General features: G+C 41.7%; 1 protein-coding gene across 4 annotated transcripts; it reads left to right on the top strand.

Moving 5' to 3' along the window:
* The first annotated feature begins 634 nt into the window (after positions 1–634).
* On the top strand, positions 635–21489 carry setd2 (SET domain containing 2, histone lysine methyltransferase). 4 transcript variants are annotated; one of them, XM_084943002.1, is made up of 22 exons: positions 635–1029; positions 3169–3209; positions 6313–6334; positions 6457–10415; positions 10528–10659; positions 10841–10969; positions 11195–11318; positions 11419–11496; positions 11594–11691; positions 11830–11962; positions 13026–13160; positions 13251–13379; positions 13467–14537; positions 14661–14709; positions 14788–15043; positions 15161–15890; positions 16295–16417; positions 16821–16957; positions 17060–17171; positions 18696–18770; positions 18948–19049; positions 19633–21489. In XM_084943002.1, the coding sequence occupies exons 4-22, from the start codon at positions 6514–6516 to the stop codon at positions 19792–19794; spliced, it is 7677 nt and encodes a 2558-aa protein (XP_084799128.1). In that variant the 5' UTR covers positions 635–1029; positions 3169–3209; positions 6313–6334; positions 6457–6513; the 3' UTR covers positions 19795–21489. The 4 variants fall into 4 exon arrangements, with proteins under 4 accessions (XP_084799128.1, XP_084799126.1, XP_084799124.1 ...); XM_084943000.1 differs by lacking the exon at positions 3169–3209 and adding an exon at positions 2408–2529; XM_084943001.1 differs by lacking the exon at positions 635–1029 and adding an exon at positions 2408–2529.
* Positions 21490–22328: the final 839 nt, after the last annotated feature.

The raw sequence follows: 22328 nt of genomic DNA, 5'->3' as shown, positions 1-22328 counted from the left end.
CGAAGTCAAAGGTGCATGTTGCCGTCTACTGTACCGGCGTGAGAATGCTCAGACAAAGTTCTAGCAGAGCCTAACCATTAGTTGACTTGCTAATTAACCAGCCTGTATCCTTACCACATTTACAATCTTCTCCAAAGTTACATTCAGCTCTGATGACACAAGGACAGATAAAGGAAATCTTTCATATCACTTGCGATCAACCTCAATAATTTAAAGTATCTGTCAGGCACAAAATCATCTCCTGCATTTTATCATCATCAGTAATATTATTATTCATTGCAACTGCTGTACCAAAAGAATTAAAAGAAAGTATGGGATAACAAAAGTATTTCTCTTTCCATCATCACATTAGTGCAGTTCAAATTGTTCCAGTGGATGACAAAAAAACTGAATAGGCAGAACAAAAAAAGTAATCAATCAAATAATAGACTATGATAAAGAACATCAAATGAATGAAGCATGAAATATAATGTTTATCAAAGGACCATGGTCTCTGTCATTGAGATTTTAACCACTGTGTGATGCTCTCTAACAAGGCCTGCCTTTTTGAAAATTTTAAGTGGTTGTTTGACTCGTAGGAGCCGCAGTGCGCTCCGGGGTTCGCGCCAGCTGTGCACCCATATCATGTGATGTTGAACAGAGAAGCCTCAGACACAGAGGCACTCGATTAGTGGCTGATACAAATAAAAAGTGGCTAAAACACATGCTCAAAACACTTCGTTGGGGGATCAGACTGTTAGTCTTGTCATTTTAAACACTTCCCGAGGCGCTGCATTCGCTATCATCTGTGTTTTAGAGCTCTCCCACAACTCTTCGCTAACTATGTGAGCGCATTCTGGCTCGGTCGTACCACCATTCACCCATGCTGAAGCTAGGGCGCAGCAGTAGCGGAGCCAGTGAGCCGACGACCATTTCCGACAGCTCCGTATGGATTTAACGTCGGTATACGTTGCTGCCTGATGTTTTAGAAAGCCGATCACCGGTGATTTCGAAGATGGGGGATCCCTGTGACCTTAAACACTTCGTAAAGTGAGTACCTCGTGAGCATGTCCCGGTTGTTTAGCGGGTCCTTATTTCTGGTGAAACCACCTTACTACAAAACAAAACATTAGCTATCATGCTAGCAAAGCCGGGTCACAGACTCCACTATAGGGGTCCATTGTATCCTAAAATAGAAGTGAACGTCATATATTTTCTTCCGTGTCAAAAAACTACAAAGGTAAGGTGCTCACACTGTCGAAAAAACCCCGATTATTCTGAGTGAACACACCAGGTAAAGCTCAAAGTATAACAAGTTTACGACAGCCACGTTAGCCTACAGAGCGAGGCAAAGCTAACACAGCTAGTGTTAGCTGCTGATGCTAGCCCTTTACAGAAGCAAATGTGATTGTTCAACCCCCTGACAGGCACCCGAAAACACACTAAAAGCCTTACTTCTAGCATGTCAAAGTACACAACTGTTTGCTAGTCGACAGTAATAGCCTACGTTATACACAAGGAATATGCTCCTGCTGTCTTTAAAGACGGCCCATGAAATCTCTGCTAACCTACCCAAGCTAGCTCAGCTATTATATTTTTTTAGCAAATTATCATCACGGTCTAATAACTAAGGTATGACGTGTTTTCTGCCTTCTCAGTGTTGATTTAGTGTAAGCAATCTTTGCAAAATAGCAGACTAAATTATTTCCTTTAGAACAATAATTTAGCTAGTTCTAGAAGTGGCTGTCTTTTTAAAGGCCATGTTTTGGCTGCATACACTCACTGCACAGGCCATGCTTAAGTGTAGTTACTCAGTTTGCATTCAGTCACGATTTGTTTGTCCCATTACAGTGTCGATGTGGTCATTCACATAAATCGTTGTTCTGCAAACAGCATTTTGTTTTATGTAGTCCGCATGCTTGTCTTCGCCGTGTCTAATAATCAGCTGCATCTTCTAATGCCCGCCTTGCATCCATCCATGTTTTTCCATTTATCTTCGACCATGAAACTTGCTGTTAATAAACAATTGGCGAACGTAACTTCCTATATGTTGACCAGCTGAAGCAACAACAGTGGAAATTTACAGCCAAATGTACTTAAATTGGGGGGAGGGGGTCCATGTCTAAGGGAGTAAGACGAGGTACGGCCACATTGCATCGATAGATAACAGAAAGGAAGGCGGGTCTGCAGAAGTCGTTACTGTGCAACGCTTTAATGCATGTGACACAATGTGCTTTCTGACGTTGTGTGCTGAATATACAATGTGTGTTGGACAACAGAGACAAACTGTGAAATACTGCAGTTATTGTGTCATTAGCAGGAACTTTACTGAGATTTTAATGGTGTCAAAAGTGTACAAGTTCCTGAGTGATTAGCTGTTGTGGATACAGAGAGACTTAGTTCATTGCTTTGTCTTTCTTTTTGTCAGGTGTGGCGTCACTTTGGAGGGCTCATTTCTCTGATTTGGATTATTCTTGGCCAGCAGCCCCTTCAGGCCTACTAATCCTAGACGAATTTCTCTATGGACGCTCTGCACAAGTCAGAGATCAGGTATTAGACAGCAGAAACTGTAGAATGGTTACCAAGTTGTGTTATGTTTATGAATATAGTCTGGCACGCTACTTTTAAAACATTTTGACTTCTACCTCAACCCATCCACCGCCATGTTATTGTTCATATAAAGAGCTTTTTTTTTGGAAATTTAAGCACTAAAGTGTCTTATGCAACTCATAAGTTCTGTGCTTTTTTCACATCCTTTCATCTGTTTATTTATTAATTGTCAGTCATTGTCTAGATGGTGTGTTTTTTGTAGTTCATACACAGTTCCTTAACATTTGTTGTGGTAATACAGGACAGTAAAAGCAGAAAAAACAAACAAATCATATATATATTGAACAAATTGAATAGAAATTGTTCCCTGAAGATGTATATTTTTTAACCATATATTTTTCATTTTCTTTTTATAATTTATTTATCAGCTTAAAATATTAGATGCTTGTAAATTACAACAATTACAAAAAAATTACAAGAAAGCTGTTTGCAAAGGGAAAGATATTCATTGAAACCTGTGTTATAATCCTTTTTTTTTAATTGATTGCCCTTATTGATTCCAGATTCAATCTTTACAGGGAAAAAAGTAGTCCTACACATGTTTTTAGCATCAGTGTAACTGATTTATTATCTTTTCAGTGCAGAGACAGAGTAGAAAATATGGCTTGGATTTGACTGAGGTGAGCAAAAACTCCACTCTTTGTTATTGTTTTTTTTTGTTTTGTTTTGTTTTTTGTTTTGTTTTTCTTTGTAACGGGCAATTGTAAGGAATACATGGCAGCACTAATTAATGAAAACGATTGGCTTGGAAGCATTTAATTCCAATGGAGCTAATGGGGTTATTTGGAAGCAGTTCTTAACAGGAACCAGTTGTTATTCCCCATTCCTGCATTTCATAGCTCTTTCTGTATTACTGAATGTCCCAGCGCACATGTCTCAGTTTGAAGGTCACAGGAGAAAAAAAAGAAAATTGAAATCCTAAAGGAATAAATGACCCATTTTTTTCCCATCACCCATATCAAGCTTAGCCCAAAGAAAACAGACACATTTTATTAAAAGTAAAAAGGGAATAAAAAGTCACACATTAAGTTTTCTTATATGTTGACCGCTTTTATTTCTTTGCTTTTATTGTTGTTTTTGAACACCAGTTACCAGTCTCAGTAAAGAGAGTAAAGATCTATAACAGCAACATGGCGATGAGAAAAGAATGCCCAATGGTGTGCCAAACCCCTTGTTCTGTAGTCTATGCCACTGAAACAGGAGTTGCATACCAGTCGCCCCTTTTCTCTCTCAGTGTCATTGTATGTGAGCTCTATTTATTTAAGTTCAGGGTTAGAAATGAATATGAATCCATTTAGTAGAACGTAATTATTTCAGAACAAGTTTCGAAACATTTAAATTCATGGTCATTCCACAATTATCTTACTAACTGTTATTCTTTTCGGTGTTTCTATTGAAAGAGTGATGAAAGAAACTCATACTGCCAGAAAAAAATCTTACTTGCAGTAAAAAGGGGAGAAATCTGAATGCTTTGTCCTTCGGTATGGTAAAGCACAGGGGCCTATTAGACCCGCCGTTGTCGCCCTTGTCAATGGTGACACGCACCATAAGTGACGTCATATCCGCTTAGGCGAGCTGCGCTTTGGTGTCGTTTCAGTTAGCCGTGCACTTCTCAGGTTTTTCTAACCCTTGTGTAGTTGGGGGCAGCCAGATTGAAGACACAAGTTTGCGATGGCCATGGGTTTTATCGGCATTTCAGTGATATACCAGTGCAGGAGCTCAGAGATTTGGAAAGTTGAGACTTTCTGGAGAAAGCGTTCCCCTTTCGTCGTCTTTTACTCCCATACCAATGCTGTTGTATAGGCTTTGTCTGTGTGGCAGCACCTGTCGTTCAGGAGAATACTGCAGTGAATCTGGTGCCCCCTCAGTGCTGGTGTAAATGGTGACAGGGCTGTGGTGACGTCATGCTGGATCACTTTTGGAAGTTCAGAGAGAGTTGAACTTTTATTTATGTCTGACAGAAATCATTTCGAAATAAGCAGGAAATGTAAACAATAGAGGCAGGAATCACCAGACACTCCACTGTACAGTATTATCACAATACTTCACTCATGATACAATATTTTTGTGATTTTTTTTTTTTTTTTTAAATTTATTTATTTTTTTAATTTTGCGAAATTCTGAGCATTGCAATAATATATATTGTTAGTTTTCATAATTTTTAAACTGCAAATGATGTCCTCAAAGTTAAACTTTGTCAATATCTGTTTCATCCACTAAGATAAAGTTGTCTCACTTCAGTTTCTCCAAAAGTTGATTCTGTTCATCTGGACGTAGCGTTTTCAGTGGGAGAAACTTTCCGTCACTCATTCAAGTGACTTCTTCAGTCTCAGCTGACTGCAGGTTTCCCCAATTTTATAAACAGTATATTTGCATAATAACTGAAACCAGCCCACTGAAGGAACACTGAGCTGGTTCCTTCAGTTTTTCAAAGAAAAACCAGTCAGAATGTTGTCTGTCAGTCTGCAATTGAATGAGGGCAAGCTGGCATTTGCATGCAATCTGTTTCTGATAATACAGGAATTAGTTGTGATCAAATGTTGAAAATCATATCTGTTGCTGTCTGCATCGACATCGTCTGCATCTTGTTGTAATATTCCCAGAGTATTTGAATTTATTTAATAAAAAAATTGCTGTTTGCTGTTCTTGTGTTGATACAATGTCACCAAGCAAAATCACAATACTATGCTGTATCAATTTTTTCCCTAGCAAATAACTAAAACCTTTAAAACTGATCTTGCAAGTTAGTCAGCTTTTAGTAATCTGATTGAACATGCAGTTTTTTTGTTAGCAAAATAGTTTTTCTCTGCATAGTAGCTCATTGTTCTGCCCTCAGAGTAACAGGCTCAGAGGCTGAATGTCTGTTCTGTTCATCTGGTTGTAGTTTGCATGCTCATACCATGTTTGCATGGGTACGTTCCAACTATGTCACATTCTTCTACACCAAAGGCATCTTTATAAGGAATTTGGAATTATATAGACATAATATATATGTATATACTTATGTGAGAATTAGGCATCCAAAAGACAGTGCATTTAGATAAAATGTAACTTTCCTCAGAAATGTTATTGTATTCAACATCACATGCTGAAGTTTATTTTTTGTTTAGCAGGCTTCCTCAAACTTTAGTGGGTTTGAGGAAACCTATTTAAAGTTGATCTGAGCAGTTATGTAATGTAAAGCAATTTCCTGTCCCCCCCTTAGATGTATGTGACATCTCTAGGTCAGTTAACCTGACAGTCTCAGCACTTCCATTTCATTTATTTATCGGTGAAATCCATTACTGCCTAACACTGTTTGCCACTAGTAGTCTAAACACATATGATCACATGGCTGCCGTGAGTTGTAAGCTAATTCCCTGTCCGCTATATTTAAAATGTTAAAATGAAACTTGAGTCTGTTTATTTCTGTCTGTTTATTAATTTAACTCTGATAGAAATCAGAAGTGTTAATACACTTGGCATAGCATTCCCTTTGAACTTGAGAATATTTGGCAATGAGTGAAAGATACTGAACCACTGTTTCAGATTGGGCAACAGTTGTTTTGAAGTCATTTGTCATTAGTCCAGAGAACATTTTCAGGTCAATGTTTACATCCTGCAGGTTTACCCTGATAATTTTGGCTTTAATCTTAAAGTTTCTTTTCTGTACTTTTACGATTGTAAATTAATTTCTGACTTTCCTCTCTTCTACTTTCCCATATTGCTCTTATGTAAATCCAGAGAGGAAGGGAGTGGTGCATCGGTAAGTTAACTAAATATAATTAATGACTATAAATATCTGCGGTCTTATCAGCATTTTACAGCCTTTTTTATGATATAAAAGAACTGAGGCAGCACGTTTATGTGTTTTCTCTTGTATTGTAGGTAAAGGTGGAGGGCCTGTCTAAAGCAGCTCTAATCAAAAGCCTGTCTCCCAGAGTCATGCTGTCCAACCACCTTTTGCCTAAAGGGACCAAGATGAAGGTCAACCTAGAAGATCAGGGTCGTCAGAAAGTGTCCTTCAGCTTCTCACAGACAAAGAAGCCACTCCAAAGCTCGTTCTTCATCCCTCCCAGTCCTGATAAGTCAGATCCTCATGCTGCCTCGTCACAGTCAACCTCCGAAAAACCTGGAAAGAGTGCAGACAGCAAAACTGAGCAAAGGCAGACACCCTTGTTGCCAGTATCAAAAACAGAGACGCCTCAGACGCCAGTCCCCACAGCTACTAAAGTGAAAATGATGCATTTCAAGAAGCAAATTCTTAATGACTCTGTGACTGAAGAGAAACAGTCAGTTATGCCAGAAGAGCCGCACACCTCTCTATTTCAGAATGAACTCCCAGCACCCCAGAGTCTCATCAGCACCTGTCCCTCTGAAAGTGCTCACACTGAAACCTCTGAGACGAGAGAAACCTCAAGCCTCAAGAAACCAGCTGCTTCCTCAGGAAAAGATGGGGAGACATCCAGCAGTACTGAGCAGGATGAAAAGATACACAAAAGGAAAACCAGGTCACAGTCAGATAGTGCCCCCCCTGGCTCCGAATCTGATGGAGATTCAGCCCAGATGTCTTCCAGCCACAAATCAGTTGATTCCAAAAGTAAAACAAACTCTGACAGCAGAAGTAAAGATGTAAGAAAATCTTCTTCTGGTTCACATGCAGAGGAAAGGGAAAAAAGTTTCTCAAAGCGCTCAGAGAATTACGAAAGGTCGTCCAGTTACTCGAAATCAGACCGTGATTCCAGACACACATCTTCACGCTCATCCCGATCAGAGAAAGATCGCCGAAGGTCCAGATCTAGATCACGGTCTAGATCAAGAGGTTCTCGAACAAGTTCTTCACACTCCAGATCAGACAGAATTAGAAGTGACAGAGGATCGCGCTCTGAAAGGTCCTACTATCATGAATCAGACCGGAGATCGCACAGGAGTTCTCCACGCAGGGATAGAAGACGTTCTCGCTCTCGGACTGACAGAACTCGGGACAGTTCCGACTCTGAAGATGACCACAGAAAAACAAGGTCGAGGACAAGTGACAACAGTAGGTCATCTAACCACTCAAGCTCGCATAAGGAGTCAAAATCATCATCCTACTCAAAATCTGAAAAAACCTCAAAATCTGTAGATTCACCTCACTCTTCAGAGTTGGATAAAAGAACACAGTCCTCAAAGTCTGAAAGGAGTACAAAGCGGTTATCGGACTCTGATACCCTACGCAAGGGTTCTCCTGATCTGGACTCCAGTCACCGTAAATCTAGCAGCCATCATAAGTCAGAGGCCAACAATAAATCTTCATCTTCCAGTAGTCACACACACTCTCAGACACATGAAAAACGGCAAAAAAGCAGCCCCAGTGACTCTGAAACGGATCATAAGGGTAAATTACAGTCATCCAACAGAAGCTCCAGCTCCTTGGAGAACTGTAAAAACTCTCAAAAGAAAAGCAGTAGACCAGAGTCGAAACAGGTCCCCTCTAGATCTTCTGTGAAATCTTCTGGGCAAGATAGACAATCAGATGATTTATTTCATAGCCCTGGAAAAGCACCATCTTGTGCAACCACAACAGAATCATTTTCTCAGAGTTCAAAAGAAAAGTCAGATTCCCAACCAGTTGGAAATGAAAATGGCAATAAAGATGAAAAGGAGTTGGGGTCTTGTGGTGAGGATTCGCAAGAACTGTCACTTAAGACAGAAGCAAAATCAGGTCTTGAAACAGAAAATAACATTGCCTCTGATGTCACTTACAGTGAGAGCCTAAAGCATGTAAACTCTACTCTGGAAAACGTGTCTAATGTGAAGGATAGCCTTTCCTCTAATGATCCAACACATGTGAACTCAAATGCATCTGTCGTAAATTTATGTAGTAGTAATGACAGTACAATGTGCAATAAGGACGAGGACATTTTTTACTGTTCAACTGGGCCAGAGTCTGTACTTCATTCAGTGGATAAAGCTGTCACAGAGGCTGTCCAGCAAAACACTAAACCAGAAAATGTTGGGCTGGATGAAGCTCAGGCAGTCAGTAAAGAGTCTGACACAAATTTGCCAGTCAAATCTGATTCATCTTGTCTTCAGTCTGAGAATCCGCCAGAGTCACTACCTACCGATGTAAAAAAGGGCAGCTGTAGTACCCGAAAGTCACGGTGGGATATTGTTGGGCAGGATTCCTCGGAGAGTGAAAATTCACAGAGAACTGTTTGTGTAGAGAGTAAACTGTTAAATACTGTTAAAAAGGTGATCTCTGTCAAAAAAATAGAGTTCTCTAAAGATAATGCTCAACAAGACTGTGATATTAAAGATGATATTCAGCAGGAAGCTGAAACACATTCCAGACTGGTAAGGCAGACGGAGATCTCAAAGCAGGAAGTCCAATCAGAGAGCACACCCGTGACCTTTAATTGCAAAGACCAAAGTGAGCCTTCGCAAGCCAGCACCAGCAACGACCACTGTGACTCCAAACTGTCTGCTTCTCAAAAATCAAACACAGATCAGCCACTGCACATAAATGACAAGATACAGATCAACTCGGCAGCAACGGCACAGCACTCAAATGAGGAAAATTCCGAAAACAAATCCAAGGACAGTGCTAGCAAGAGCAAAATGTCTCCCAGTCAGGATGCGTCAGGACAGAGTGAGGCCAGTGATAGCGATAACTCAGAGTATGACTCTGATTGCGACGAGGCTATAAAACAGTTGCACTCTGTAGTAGTGGTGCCAAAGAATTCTTGTCTAACAATGAATACAGAGGAGAGGGGACCTTTGAATATTTTACAACAGCAGAATGCCATAGCAGCTGAAAAACATATTAGTGAACCCCCAAATCAAGTTAGCCAACAGAAAAAACAACCCACAACACAGACCGGTATAAGCGATTCACTCAGTAATAGTACGTCGTGTCAGTCCCAGAGCAATATGATTGATAGCACCAGTCACTCAGAGGCCTCCACCTCCATCAGTACCCAGCCTTATACTGCTGGTCATACCAGTTCCCATGCAAGTGTCACAGATTCCACCCCCATGCGTGATAATTCCAAACAGTGTGAGCAAGGGCACAAACAACATGATGTGAGCAACAGAGGAGATCGGACGCACGTGCATTACCAACAAGATCATTTCTCCAGGGCTGACAATATTAATGAGAAGCATGAATTCAACCTGGGTTGGGATTTCTCACAACCAGAACAGCCTACTAGTACGTACCAGCAGCCTGATAGCAGCCACGGGCCTCAGTTAACAAACACTAAACTGTCAGGATCTTTTTCCAAGGGGCAAGAACAAGAACACAGACCAAGTACTGCTTCCTGTATCCAGCAGTCGCAAAACATGCAGACGAGCAGAAAAAACTACCTCCATGCAAATGTCATTGATCAGGATCCTTCAGGCGAAATTCAACCCGACTCCCTCACTAATGATCATGACGACTTCAGTGGGGATAAATCATCAAGTTGTAGCAAAACGGCTTTTGAGGGCAGTGGGCCTAACACTCAAGGGTCATCAAGCTTTGTACAAGGTCATGAAATAAGCAGCAATAGCAGGGGTTCTGCTGTACCCGACCCCTCTAGAGAAGACAGTTTTAGGCCCCACAGAGGAAGGGGCCCTCCCAAGAAAAGGCGTCCAGAGATAGAGTCCGATTCGGACAACGAGGCAGAGGCTGGCCCTGCAGCTAAAAGGGACCGTCAAGGAGATACTGAAGTCGCTAAAGAAACTCTTGTAAAATCTGCAGCGGACCGTCCATCACTCACTCTGCAGGACTTTCAAGATGCAAATAGATGGAAAGAGTTTGCCAAGTCTAAAAAGATGCCTCCGTACTTTGACTTGATTGAGGAGAACTTGTACCTAACAGAAAGGTAAGATGATTCCCGTCAGAGCATCAAGTTTGTTTGTGAAGAGTAACTTCCTAGCAAAATGTTGAATTATTTTCAGACTTGATCTTTGAAAGTTTTAAAATGTAATTTGCAGGAAAAAAAGCAAATCTCATCGAGATATTAAACGAATGCAGTGTGAGTGCCCGGTGCTACCCAGAGAGGACCGAGCAAGGGGCGTACTAGCATGCGGGGATGACTGTTTAAACCGGCTGCTGATGATTGAGTGGTAAGTGTAATAAAGATTATTGAGCCGCTGGCATCTTTTACATCAATAAATATTTTACAACTTTCCTTAATTAAGAACCTGGAAATCCATAATTTTTAAAGCACCTATTCTGTTTTGTTAATCAAATCTTTTTACGTCTTTCTTGTAACATTTTTTTTCCATGCGATGTTTTTTTTCTTAGTTCGTCACGGTGCCTGAATGGAGCCTACTGCTCTAATCGCCGCTTTCAGATGAAACAACATGCCGACTTTGATGTGATCCTTACAGAAGACAAGGGCTGGGGACTACGGGCAGCTAAAGACTTGGCATCGTAAGACACTTATTGGTTTTTAATAGAACACTGAAATTATTTTTAGAAAATAACATTCAGTAGTTGACAAAAGAGGCTCTCTATTTCACTGCATAATGATAGAACAAGGCTTCGACAGTGCTTCCTAAGAGGTTATAAGATGTGACTTATACTAGATAAAAATGCATGTGGAAAGAAAAAACAACAGTGGTGATATATGTGAAACTGCTTTTGTTGTTTTCTTAGAAACACCTTTGTACTGGAATACTGCGGTGAGGTTTTGGACCACAAAGAGTTCAAAACAAGGGTGAAAGAGTACGCTCGCAATAAGAACATCCACTACTATTTTATGTCTCTGAAGAATAACGAGGTAAGTGATGATTTAACACGTTAAATGGCGTCTGTAAATGGTTTTAATGGTTATTTGTGGTGGCTGGAAGAAACGGCTGACGCTGTATTGCCTCTCTCAGATTATTGATGCAACGCTGAAGGGTAATTGCTCTCGGTTCATGAACCACAGCTGCGAGCCCAACTGTGAAACCCAAAAGGTACGGTGGCAAAATAAAACTCTTTGGCGTATCCTTTTAGTTTCTTTGACTTTTTTGTTTTGTTTTGTTTTTTTATTTAATTTTTTAATCGTTTCAGTGGACAGTCAACGGTCAGCTTCGAGTTGGGTTCTTCACCACCAAGGCTGTTACTGAAGGAACTGAGCTCACGTTTGACTACCAGTTTCAGAGATATGGGTACGGTTCCTGCACGGTTGCTGTATTTTTGTGTTCGACGTATAATATATGAATAGACTCAAAAAGAAAGACTGGTTAACCTTTTCATCGAATGGTTTAGCAGTGGTGGTTTCATCTCTGTTTAATTGTACCCTGCAGGAAAGAAGCACAGAAATGCTTCTGTGGAGCACCCAGCTGCAGAGGCTTCCTGGGTGGGGAGAACAGAGTTAGTGTTCGAGCAGCTGGTGGGAAGATGAAGAAAGACCGCAGTCGAAAGAGTGCTCTCACAACGGTCAGTTCTTTTAGTAATATTTAAAGGTCTTAAGGCATTTCTTTTAAGTGTAGCTTTAACAGGTTTGCATGGAGGCCGGCACTTTAGTGACTGATACACAACAACAAAGAGAGGGAAAGACTTACAAATTTGTATAAATTGAGTGCTGAGAACTGTTAAGCTGCATATACTGCTGTGTGCAACTGTTATTTTCCTTTTCTTAATAATCAGGTACATAAACCTGTTAGAAAATATTCATGCAAAATCAATCATATCAGAAAAGGCAACAGAAGCTGTGAACTCATTAACTGTTCCTTTTTTAAAAAGTTTACACTATAAAAGTGCAAAAAATTTTATCTTTTTTTTCCTTTTGATCACTATAATAAGTAACTGCTTCAGCAATATAGTGAAAATGTGTTAGTAATGTACCAGAACTTCAGGATATTTGACTACTTGGTATTCACAGCCTCATTTACAGGGTAATTGTAGTGGTCTTTGAAGTCATAGTATTAAAGTAACAGTAGAGGATTCATAACAGTAAATTGGTATAACAGCCTGTATTACAATGCCTGTACTTGCTTCTTAGATTAGATCTAATTTGTTTGTTTCAAGCTTATTATTTTTTTAATATTTAGACACTGCTGGAATATCTCTGCATAATTTGAAGTTCAGTCTTTATTTATCTTATATTGCATGTCAGTAGACACTCTGAAACTAACTGTTTTAGCTACCCTCCTTTTAAGGCCACCCTCAATTTAAGCTGGAATTCTTCAGAGTGGCTCACCCCTCATTTTGAACAGCAGGTTGATGGGGCAGCCAGAACTGTGTGCCTTGATATCCCCTCTCTTTGACGTCAAACGGAGCCAGAAATAGGGGGAAAATGTCAGAAAATGAGCTTTTAGAACAGCCCAAGCGTTTTGGCTCACCGTGATTACTTGCACAGTACATAAGTTGACCTTTATTATTTAAAACTTTGTCCTTGTGTAATATGAGAAGCCATCATTGTAACTACAGGCTGTATACACTGTGTGTTTTAAATGCCAAAATGTATCTTCACTCTTGTTTCTATGCTGTCCTTTCACAGGTCGATGAAGAGCTGGAGGCATTACTAGAGAATGGCGAAGGCCTATACGATGAGAAACAGGTGGTGTCTCTCTGCAGACTGATGGTCCGAGTGGAAACGATGGAACAGAAACTCATCTGTCTAAAGCTCATACAAGTATGACCAGATCTGTCAATACATTGTTTATATTGTTTTTTTTTTTATCTTCATTTTTAGGTTATAACATGCTATGTTTGTTTTGTACAGGATACACAAAATCCATCATGCTTGAAGCAGTTCTTAGACCATCATGGATTGTCTTTGCTCTGGATTTTCATGGTGGAGCTTTCCGAAGCTAAAGGCAACAGTGCCAACAACATCAAACTGCAATTACAGGTGAGATATGTCAAAATGTTATCATATATCACTGTATGGCCCATACACAGCCACTTGCTGTTTGACCAGCGATTGCCTTGTTTGCAGATCATGAAGACCCTCAGTGTGCTGCCCATCTCAACTAAGAACATGTTGGAGGAGAGCAGAGTCCTGACCTTCATTCAGCGGTGGGCTCAGACAAAAACTCTTCCTCAGCAGACTGAGATGGATGGTTACTCTAGTGAGAACACCTCCCGTGCCCAAACTCCCCTCAACACTCCTGATGGTTCCTCCGCTAAAATGGGACCAGAACTAGATAGTGACACGTCCAAGCCTGCTGTGTACAGACGCCTTAAAATCATCAGCGAAAACAGTCTGGACAGCGCTCTTTCTGATGCTAGCAAAGCATCTGATGGGAAAGAGGAAGAGGAGGAGGAGGATGATGAGGAAGATGATGAAAATTCACGTGCAGGACTTCCTGAAGGAAAGCAGTTGAAGGCAGACACACCGGTGGACGCTGCAGATCCAACCACAGATTCAGCGGAAGAGTCGGGAAAAGAAGTCATAGGAGAGAAACAGGAAGAGGCAGCGATGACTTCAAGCACTGAACCTCAACCTCCAACTGAAGAGGTGAAGGAAAAACCTGATTTGGTTGTGGAAGAGGACTCGGATATGAAAGAAGTCAAAAGTGAAGATCAGGCAGATGAGCTGGAGCCACCAAAAGAGCCAGTTGAAACACAAGAGAGTGGGAAGCCACAAGATACCCAATCAGTGACAGAAAAGGCAGAATTAGAAGAAGGCCAGCCCAGTGTTAAAGTCCATGAGCCAGAGACCCAATCCAGTCAAACGGGTGTTGCTGATGCTCCACCTGAGCAGCCTTCAGAGGCTATGGAATCCCACACAGAGGCTGAAGAGGCTAAGAAAACACCGCCTAGCAGTGAGCCACACAGTGGTGAATCCACCACTGATGTTCCACCTATCGCTGAAGCCCCGGAGGCCACGATTCCCTCAGAGGTCACAGCAACCCCTGTGGATCCATCAGTGATAGGGACTCCTTCTCAAGATGAAGAGGAAGGTGTCTCAGATGTGGAGAGTGAGAGGAGTCAGGAACCACAGCTCAGTGTTTTGGACATTAGTGGCATGGCTGCTAGGCTTCTAGAAAGCTGGAAGGATCTAAAGGTATATTCATAAGTTGTCGCCTTCAAAGGAAAATATGATAAATATGTATTGAAATGTGTATCATCCAAATGTTTGCGATGTGCTCACCATTGTATTCCAAAGTCAAAGTTCTGTTATTTTCAGGAGGTGTACAGGATACCAAAGAAGACTCAAGTAGATAAGGAAGGAAGAGGTACGGTTACTTCGAAGTTTATGTTTGGTTTGAAACATTATTTGCATAATTTTTAATATAATTTGATTTTTCTGGCAGATCGCAGCCGAGATCGAGATACAGCTTTGACGCCACGCACCACGTCAGGAAGCCGAGAACGTGAACGGGAGCGAGAGAAGGAGAGGGAACGGGACAGAGACAGAGATTATGACAGAGACAGGGATCGAGATTGGGACAGAGACAGGGACCGCGATCGAGGCTCTGAGAAAACTCCGCGCAGCTCTGAGCGACGGAGGAGACGCTCGCCATCTCCACCTTCATCCTACGAGAGGAGCAGCCGACGCACTGAGGAACGGTAGGAATTTGTGTTATTTGTTGATTGTGTCCTCGAATCATAGTGTTTTTTCTTTTCCCAAACTCGCCTAGTGAAGGTTTGGTACTCAGCTGTCCTCATGTTCTCTGAATTGTGAAGGTTTGATCCATCTAACAGCAGCAAGACACCAAGAGGAGTTGGTGGCAAGGAGCGCAACAAACTGTCCACAGAGGAGCGCAGGAAGCTGTTTGAACAGGAGGTTGCTCAGCGGGAAGCACAGAAGCAGCAACAGCTTCAACAGCAGCAGCAGCAGCTTCAGTCTTTGGCTTATGACACGGCTCTAGCCTATGCCTCCAGCCCTGGCTTCATCACGTACCCACCTGGATATCCCATCCAGACTTTTGTGGATCCTTCCAACCCCAATGCGGGCAAAGTACTTCTCCCAACACCTTCAGTGGAGCCGAGTCTCAACTATGAACAGACTCCACCCCAGCGTCTCGTCTCAGATCTAGGACTGACCTCTCCATCTTCCACTCCCCAAACCACTCCAGTCACCAATCTCCCTCAGCACGTCACTACCGCAAACCTTGCCTCTGGCAACCCTCAGCAGTATGCCCAGCCAACTGTAGCAACCCAGGATGCAGGCGTAGCTGTCCTGTCGGTACCAGCCCAGTCTGCCCCTCAGGTACAGGGCCAACAGAGCTACACCACTCTCTGGGACCCCACCACTCAGCAGGCAGTGACTGTGCAGACACAACCTGCACAGCAGTATGCCACAGCCCCGGGACAGGGTCAGACTCCCACAGCTATCTATTATCAGGGCCAGCCTTGCCAAACAATCTACAGCATCCCTGCTCCCTACCCCCAGACCAACACTCCAGTCATACAGGTAATCTTCTTGCTCTGGTCATATACAAATGTCCATTTTACCTTTCTTAGATTTGCTCATTGCCCACGTTTGATTTTTGTGTAATTTTTATAAATCACCTATATTATGATATACAAGAGATAACTCCTTGATATACAAAAAAGCAAAAAGTAAATGAGAATGTTAATATCTTTATTGTGATTGAACTGTATGAAAATACAAGACAGTCTTTTAAAAGATGGTTAATAAAGGAAATTGTGTTTTTCCTGACCAATCTGTAGTATATTTTTGACCCAAATTCGATGGGGGTTGGGAACACTAAGCTCATAATTCAGAGGAGGATATTTTATTTTATTCCTTAAAAAAGAAAAAAGAGGTTCTGAACGTCTGTAGGACTGCCATCTAATTGTGCTTTGTTTTTGAAGGCATACACTGATCCCACAGCCAGCTACCTACATGGCCAGCCGGTATATCCTGGTCAGCAGGGAGTGGTGGTGCAGCAGGGAGGCACAGTCACCACCATTGTAACATCTCAAACTGTTCAGCAGGTAACAGACAAGACGTAAAACAGAGATATTATCAGGCAGTTGAGTTTGTGATTTTGAACAAGACCTATTATCGTGGCCACAAGGGGGCGGTATAGATCTGAATTATGCATCTGTTAAAAGTCCCTTTTAATATGAGACAGAGTCCAGCTAAATGGGTCCCATTTGTTTATAAGAATGTAAACAGTATGACTTCAAACTACAGTTGTTATAGTGACAAATTTAAGTTGTTACATAATGGCCATATACATTAAAAATTAGATGTCAATTTGTTTTTGTTTTCTTTTTGTTTTTAAATGGAAGCTGTGTCAGTAATTTTTGATCTCTTTTTAAACACATTAAAGTGAAGCTGTATGTGTGTATATATTGTGATCATACTTAGTTTAAAACTTATTTTCTTCTCCAGGAAATGATTGTGCCCAACAGTGTGATAGACCTGCCTCCACCTTCTCCCCCTAAACCCAAAACTATCGTCCTACCTCCCAACTGGAAAGTGGCTCGGGACCCTGAAGGCAAAATTTACTACTACCACATTGTTACAAGGTTAGTAAAACTGTGTTGCAGGGGTGTTTTGTGTGTATGTGCGCCTCAGTAAAGTCCTCACAAGCATATTGTGTTTCATTTATTTATTTATTTTCCCTTTAGGCAAACACAGTGGGATCCACCAACCTGGGAAGGAAATAGTGACAACACTAGTGTGGACCATGAATCAGAGATGGACCTGGGAACACCCACCTATGATGAAAATCCTTCCAAAGTGAGCTTTTGACATTGATTACTCTTCACTGAAAGATTTTAAAAAAGTTAACTGTTGTGATCTAATCTTAGGTGGGTGGTCAGAAACAGCGGGTTTTAGTAACAGTCTTCACAGAGTGGAAAAGTATCGCTGCATTCCTTCATTTGACAATGAGAAAGAATCCACATTACTTTTTCGTTAGTTCCCCAGAAAGTTTGCGCTTGGATGCAAAACACGATTATGGTGTTTGTTCCTTGAGTTAATTGAAGATGCTGCACCAGTGATTACTTTCAGCTGTTTCTCAACTAAGAAGAAAAAAAGAAGAAGAAGAAAAGCCTTCAGCACAACACCACGTTCTGTCGAGTCTTATAAACTTGGCGGCGACTACGCCTCACAAAATGGCTTCATCGCACTCTACAGAGAGACAGAAATTTGAAGAGTGTGTCTAAACGCCCCGCCCCCTGCTCAGCTGTCTGTCCTTTAGCCTCAAGGCTAAAGAGGAGGCGATGCCTAAGCTCATCTCCTCTCTTCTGCTTCCTTTGTTTTCCCCTTTCATTTTTTATCCTGTCTTTAAGGATAATGGAAACCATGTGGGAGATTTAGCCTTCATTTATTTGCAGTTTGGGGTTTTACGCTTTAACTGCATAACTGTCTCTTTGAAAGACTTGCACAGTGACGGACATGCAACCCACAGCAAAGGTAGACGTGAGAGTCGGTGGAAGTTTATTTGTAAACTTTGTCATTTTAAGTGGTGACAGTACAGAGACGTGCCATCGTGTAGGAGGTCACAAATCTTAAGTGTTGTCTGCATACAAAACCCCAGAAATGAGACCACACATCATCCGGGCAAACTCCGACTCACGAGATACAACAGCTGTTGAGAAACACAAAGAAGACACACACTGACACGCATACAGAGATTCCTTGATTTATTTGTAGGGTGTGTTGGTCCATTTAAGAAACAAGACTGAGGTGAAACATCCATGTTGTTCATTAATCCAAGAACAGCTACATGTGTGTGAGCTGTAGACTTTAGACAATGGTGGTGCCCACCTCCAGGGCTCAAAACTATGACACATGCTTTAGCCTTGCGAAGCATTCTGTCTCACTGTCTGGATTCCTCCTCTGTGTGTGTGTGTGTGTGTGTGTGTGTGTGTGTGTGTGTGTGTGTGTGTGTGTGTGTGTGTGAATCCTTTACGCTTGTTCTTGATACTCACCGCTTCGTAGTGGGTGTAGGCAGTTAACTGCTGCCTGCTTGGCTTTGCTGTGGAAGGCTGCGGCCAGAGAGGAAGCAGCACCCTGGCAGGATATCCCTGCGTTGTTTCAAATAGCTGGTGAACAGGTGCTGCATTTACTCCCTACTGACCTCAGTAGCTGTCGTTGCAACTTGTAGGAATGTTTTAATTAAGCTAAGCTAGGGTTAGGTTTGCAGCATAGAAAAATCAGTTTGCAAAGTGGCGTGCTAATTCTGGTCTGCAGCATTTCAAAGTTATATTTGTCCGCAAACAAGCCTGTTAATGAGTTTCTCTTATGATGACGCTGCAGTTTTCCACAAAGACGGCTGAAGCAGACACTTCCAGTGAACTCGCTAAGAAAAGTAAAGAGACCTTTCGCAAGGAGGTGAGTCAGAGTTTCCACAAACTGTGTTAAGAGCAATGTTTTTAACTCCTTTTTAAAACATATATACAGTGTCTGCACTTCGATCTGCATGGTCGTGAATCTGTCCGGCCATTTCTGTTTTGTTTTTGCTTTTTTAATTCTGTACATTACTTAACTTTATACCTGTTTGTTAATCAGATGTCACAGTTCATAGTGCAATGCTTGAATCCTTATCGAAAGCCAGACTGCAAATCTGGACGCATCAGCAACACAGAAGACTTCAAACACCTGGCTAGAAAGGTAACCGTGTTCATACATGGATTAAGTTTTCCACAAAGTCCTGGCAAACTTTTCTTTCTTTCCTAGTGTGGTCACGGCACAGTGAGGATGCTGGTCAGCATTTAATGTAAACAAAGTTTTCAAAGTTTCCTTCAAACTATTACTAAATAATTAAACTCCCACGATTTCGGCATCCAGCCAAATGTTTTTGTGTTCTGCCTCCAGAACAAATGTTGTACATGCTAGCTATTATCACTGTCTCTTTTGTTTTAGCTCCTTCTCAAAAGCTGTTTTCAACCAGCATCTCTTCAAAGGGCGGTGGGGTTTTTTTTCCATTATGATTCTCAGTAGGTCCATGGATAGTGCATGCGAGTGGTTTGCCACTCGAACATACCAGGACTCTGAGGACATGGGCGCATTAAACAGAAAGACGACTTAGGCTTCACCCATTTAAAGACTGCAGCATTGTATTATGTCAAATTATAAAGAGCAAAGTCACTAAAGGGGATTAACCACTCTACCACAACTTCAATATCAGTTTATTGTAGACTTGAGGGCAAGAATGAATGCCTAACTCTTTCCTCACTTCTGCTCTGTCTTCTAGCTAACTCACGGAGTTATGAATAAGGAGTTGAAAGCTTGCAAGAATCCCGAGGACCTCGAGTGCAATGAAAATGTGAAGCACAAGACCAAGGAATACATCAAAAAGTACATGCAGCGATTCGGCGCCGTGTACAGACCCAAGGAGGACACAGAGGTGTATTGAAGCATTTCAGGCCACAGATGTTACACTTTGCTCTGCGCTAACACAGGAGAAGCACAGATTTGCCTTTCCATTCACTCCCACATGTACGAACTGTCCAGCCTGAACAGTGAAGTAGTTTCTTTATTTCTATTTATGTCTACGAATTGCACTGCTGAAGTTCTCCAGGCCCTGCGGATCGCACAGGAGCCCCGATATACGGACTCTGGGAGACTTGGTTGTTGATGACCAACCCAAGACTCCAGGTGCAGTGTTCTCAGACGATGACACTGAGGGGTGCTACAGAGACTGTTTTCACTGACTGTTTTATTTTTTAGCGTTTTTGTTTTTTTTTCATTTGCGGCTCTTAAAAGTTCCTCAGATGATCACCTCAATTCCAGTTTTTAAACTGTTATATCCCTGAATGAGGATCATTCACAGGAATCAGCTTTGGTATCACATTTATCAAAGTTTTGTTGTTACTTTCCACTGTTTAAAAAAAAAAAAAAAAAAAAAAAAAGATCCGTGCCCGAACAGTCGAGTTCTCCCTCCCCAGCCTCCTTTCTCCCCCCTCTGTACACGCTTCAGCCCCCCTGCCACTGACCATATCTGGTGCTGCTTTTAAATGGGCTGTGGAGGTCCAAGCTTCCACTCCTGCAAACCCTGCCTTCTTAACCACAAGACTTTGGAGCCTCTGTTGTTTTATGAATGCATGATGTAACCTGAGGTCAGAGTGATCCTTATGGAAATCCCTACATTTTCCACATCTTCTTACTTCAAGTAATCTTCCCTCACGGGGATGAGCTTTTTGCTCACGGTATACTGAGGGATCAATCGGTGGCAATCAGGCTGGCGAAAAGGAGTTAGCGGTCAATCTTTTCTTGACTTTTATCAGTTAATGTGTAATAACGGGAGCAGGGTTTGAATGCTATGTTTGACATGCTGTTTAGGTGTGTGTCCAGTTACTTCCCCACCCCCTCGTTTCTTGTCCGGCCCCACTTCCTCAACTTGTTCTGCCCGAATTCCTCTTCCTGCAGGAATGATTCTGAGAATGAAGGTTGTAGCATTGCAGTTTTAACCGTTTCTAAACATCCCACGTGTTCAGTCTTTTTACCACTCCTAGCAAGACATTTGAGACACTTTGGTCGACAAACTGTCGCTCATTAATTTCTGAGATTTTTACAGTTGGCACTAAAAGTTGTTTCTTTAGCATTAGGTCATCGATTTTACATCGCATAAGATTGCATTAAAAAGAATTCCAACATATGTACATTGCTTTATATGTGAATATACTGAATAATAGTTTTTTGGAATGTTTAATTAAGCAGACACTTTGTAAATGGAATATGATTTGGTGATTAAAAGTGTAAATATTGTGTAAAATTACCAAAGCTGTATGCAGGAGAGTAGGGTGATGGAGCACAGTGAGCCCACCCATCCTCACCAGCTTAGTCCTCCTGATGCAGTTCCCATATCAGTCAGTGAAACTTAGGAGCCCACTGACTCACAGCCAATTTATTTTAATGAAGTGGCCAGGGAGATGTTCATGTGTTTTGTTTTTTAGTTGTTATTGTTGGTGGTGTTTTTTTTGTTTTTAATTATTATTTTTCTATGTACAAATTAAATTTCACCCAACTCTACTGTAAGTATTGTGTAAGCACATTGTCATACCGAGTGTAAAAACATTTTAAAGATAATAAACCTTTTTTTGTAAAATCACATCACATCTTTTTTTTTTGCGGTGCAGTTCAGTTAGGGTCGTTTTGAGCATCAATTAAATAGACCAGAATATCTCTAAGCAAATGTGACTGCCTTGTGCTTCATGATTAACAGCGTCGCGCACACCCAATCCCATTTTTAGATCTGCTCCCGCCTCTAATAAAGGGTGCACATGGCACGAATGCCACTACGGCACTTTCGCACAGCACTGAGCCAGATGTTCGGCCCCGCTAAAAGGAAAAAAAAGTATGGACTGCCTTCATTAGAGACATTCAGTGTGCTCTAAATATGGAGACCTGTGAGGAGTAGAAAGAGGCGCTGCTGTGCTTCCCCTCTCTCTTCTGGGTCCCAACCCCACCCCACCCCCTTTCCAGTGTATGCACATTCCGCAGCCTCATGCCCGTGTGCTCCAGACCGCAGTTAAGCAGTCCCTTCTGGAGTGTGTGACGGCATGTAACGCTGCTCTAGGCCATGCACGATGCCTGCTCCCACTTAGGACTGTAGGCAAAGAGATCATTAACAGATCCGAGTTCACGGCAGAAGGGGAGGAGGAATGAGAGATGGTGTCTCAGTGAGAAACAGAAAACTGCTCCTCCAGAAGATTTGAGATTATTTTGGTTTCGCCCTCAAATTATTAAATACCTCTTAAATGATTTCCCCTCAGGGTTTTGGACAGGAAACGTCCTCATACACTAAATCCCTTGAAGAGAAGTAGTTTATTCCATGTCCAAACTTTGTTACTCTAACCCATCAGATGAGTTTTATACTTTGACTAAAGATGATAGACGTAGGTTTATGGGACTGTGGTTCTTTAGCAATAAATGTCTTATTTCCGTAAA

Source organism: Perissodus microlepis, chromosome 11, assembly GCF_051167445.1.
Source record: "Perissodus microlepis isolate ML-2025 ecotype Zambia chromosome 11, ASM5116744v1, whole genome shotgun sequence".
Taxonomy (NCBI): Eukaryota; Metazoa; Chordata; class Actinopteri; order Cichliformes; family Cichlidae; genus Perissodus; species Perissodus microlepis.
The sequence above is the reverse complement of the archived record's forward strand: the minus strand, read 5'-3'. Positions and strand labels throughout refer to the sequence as shown.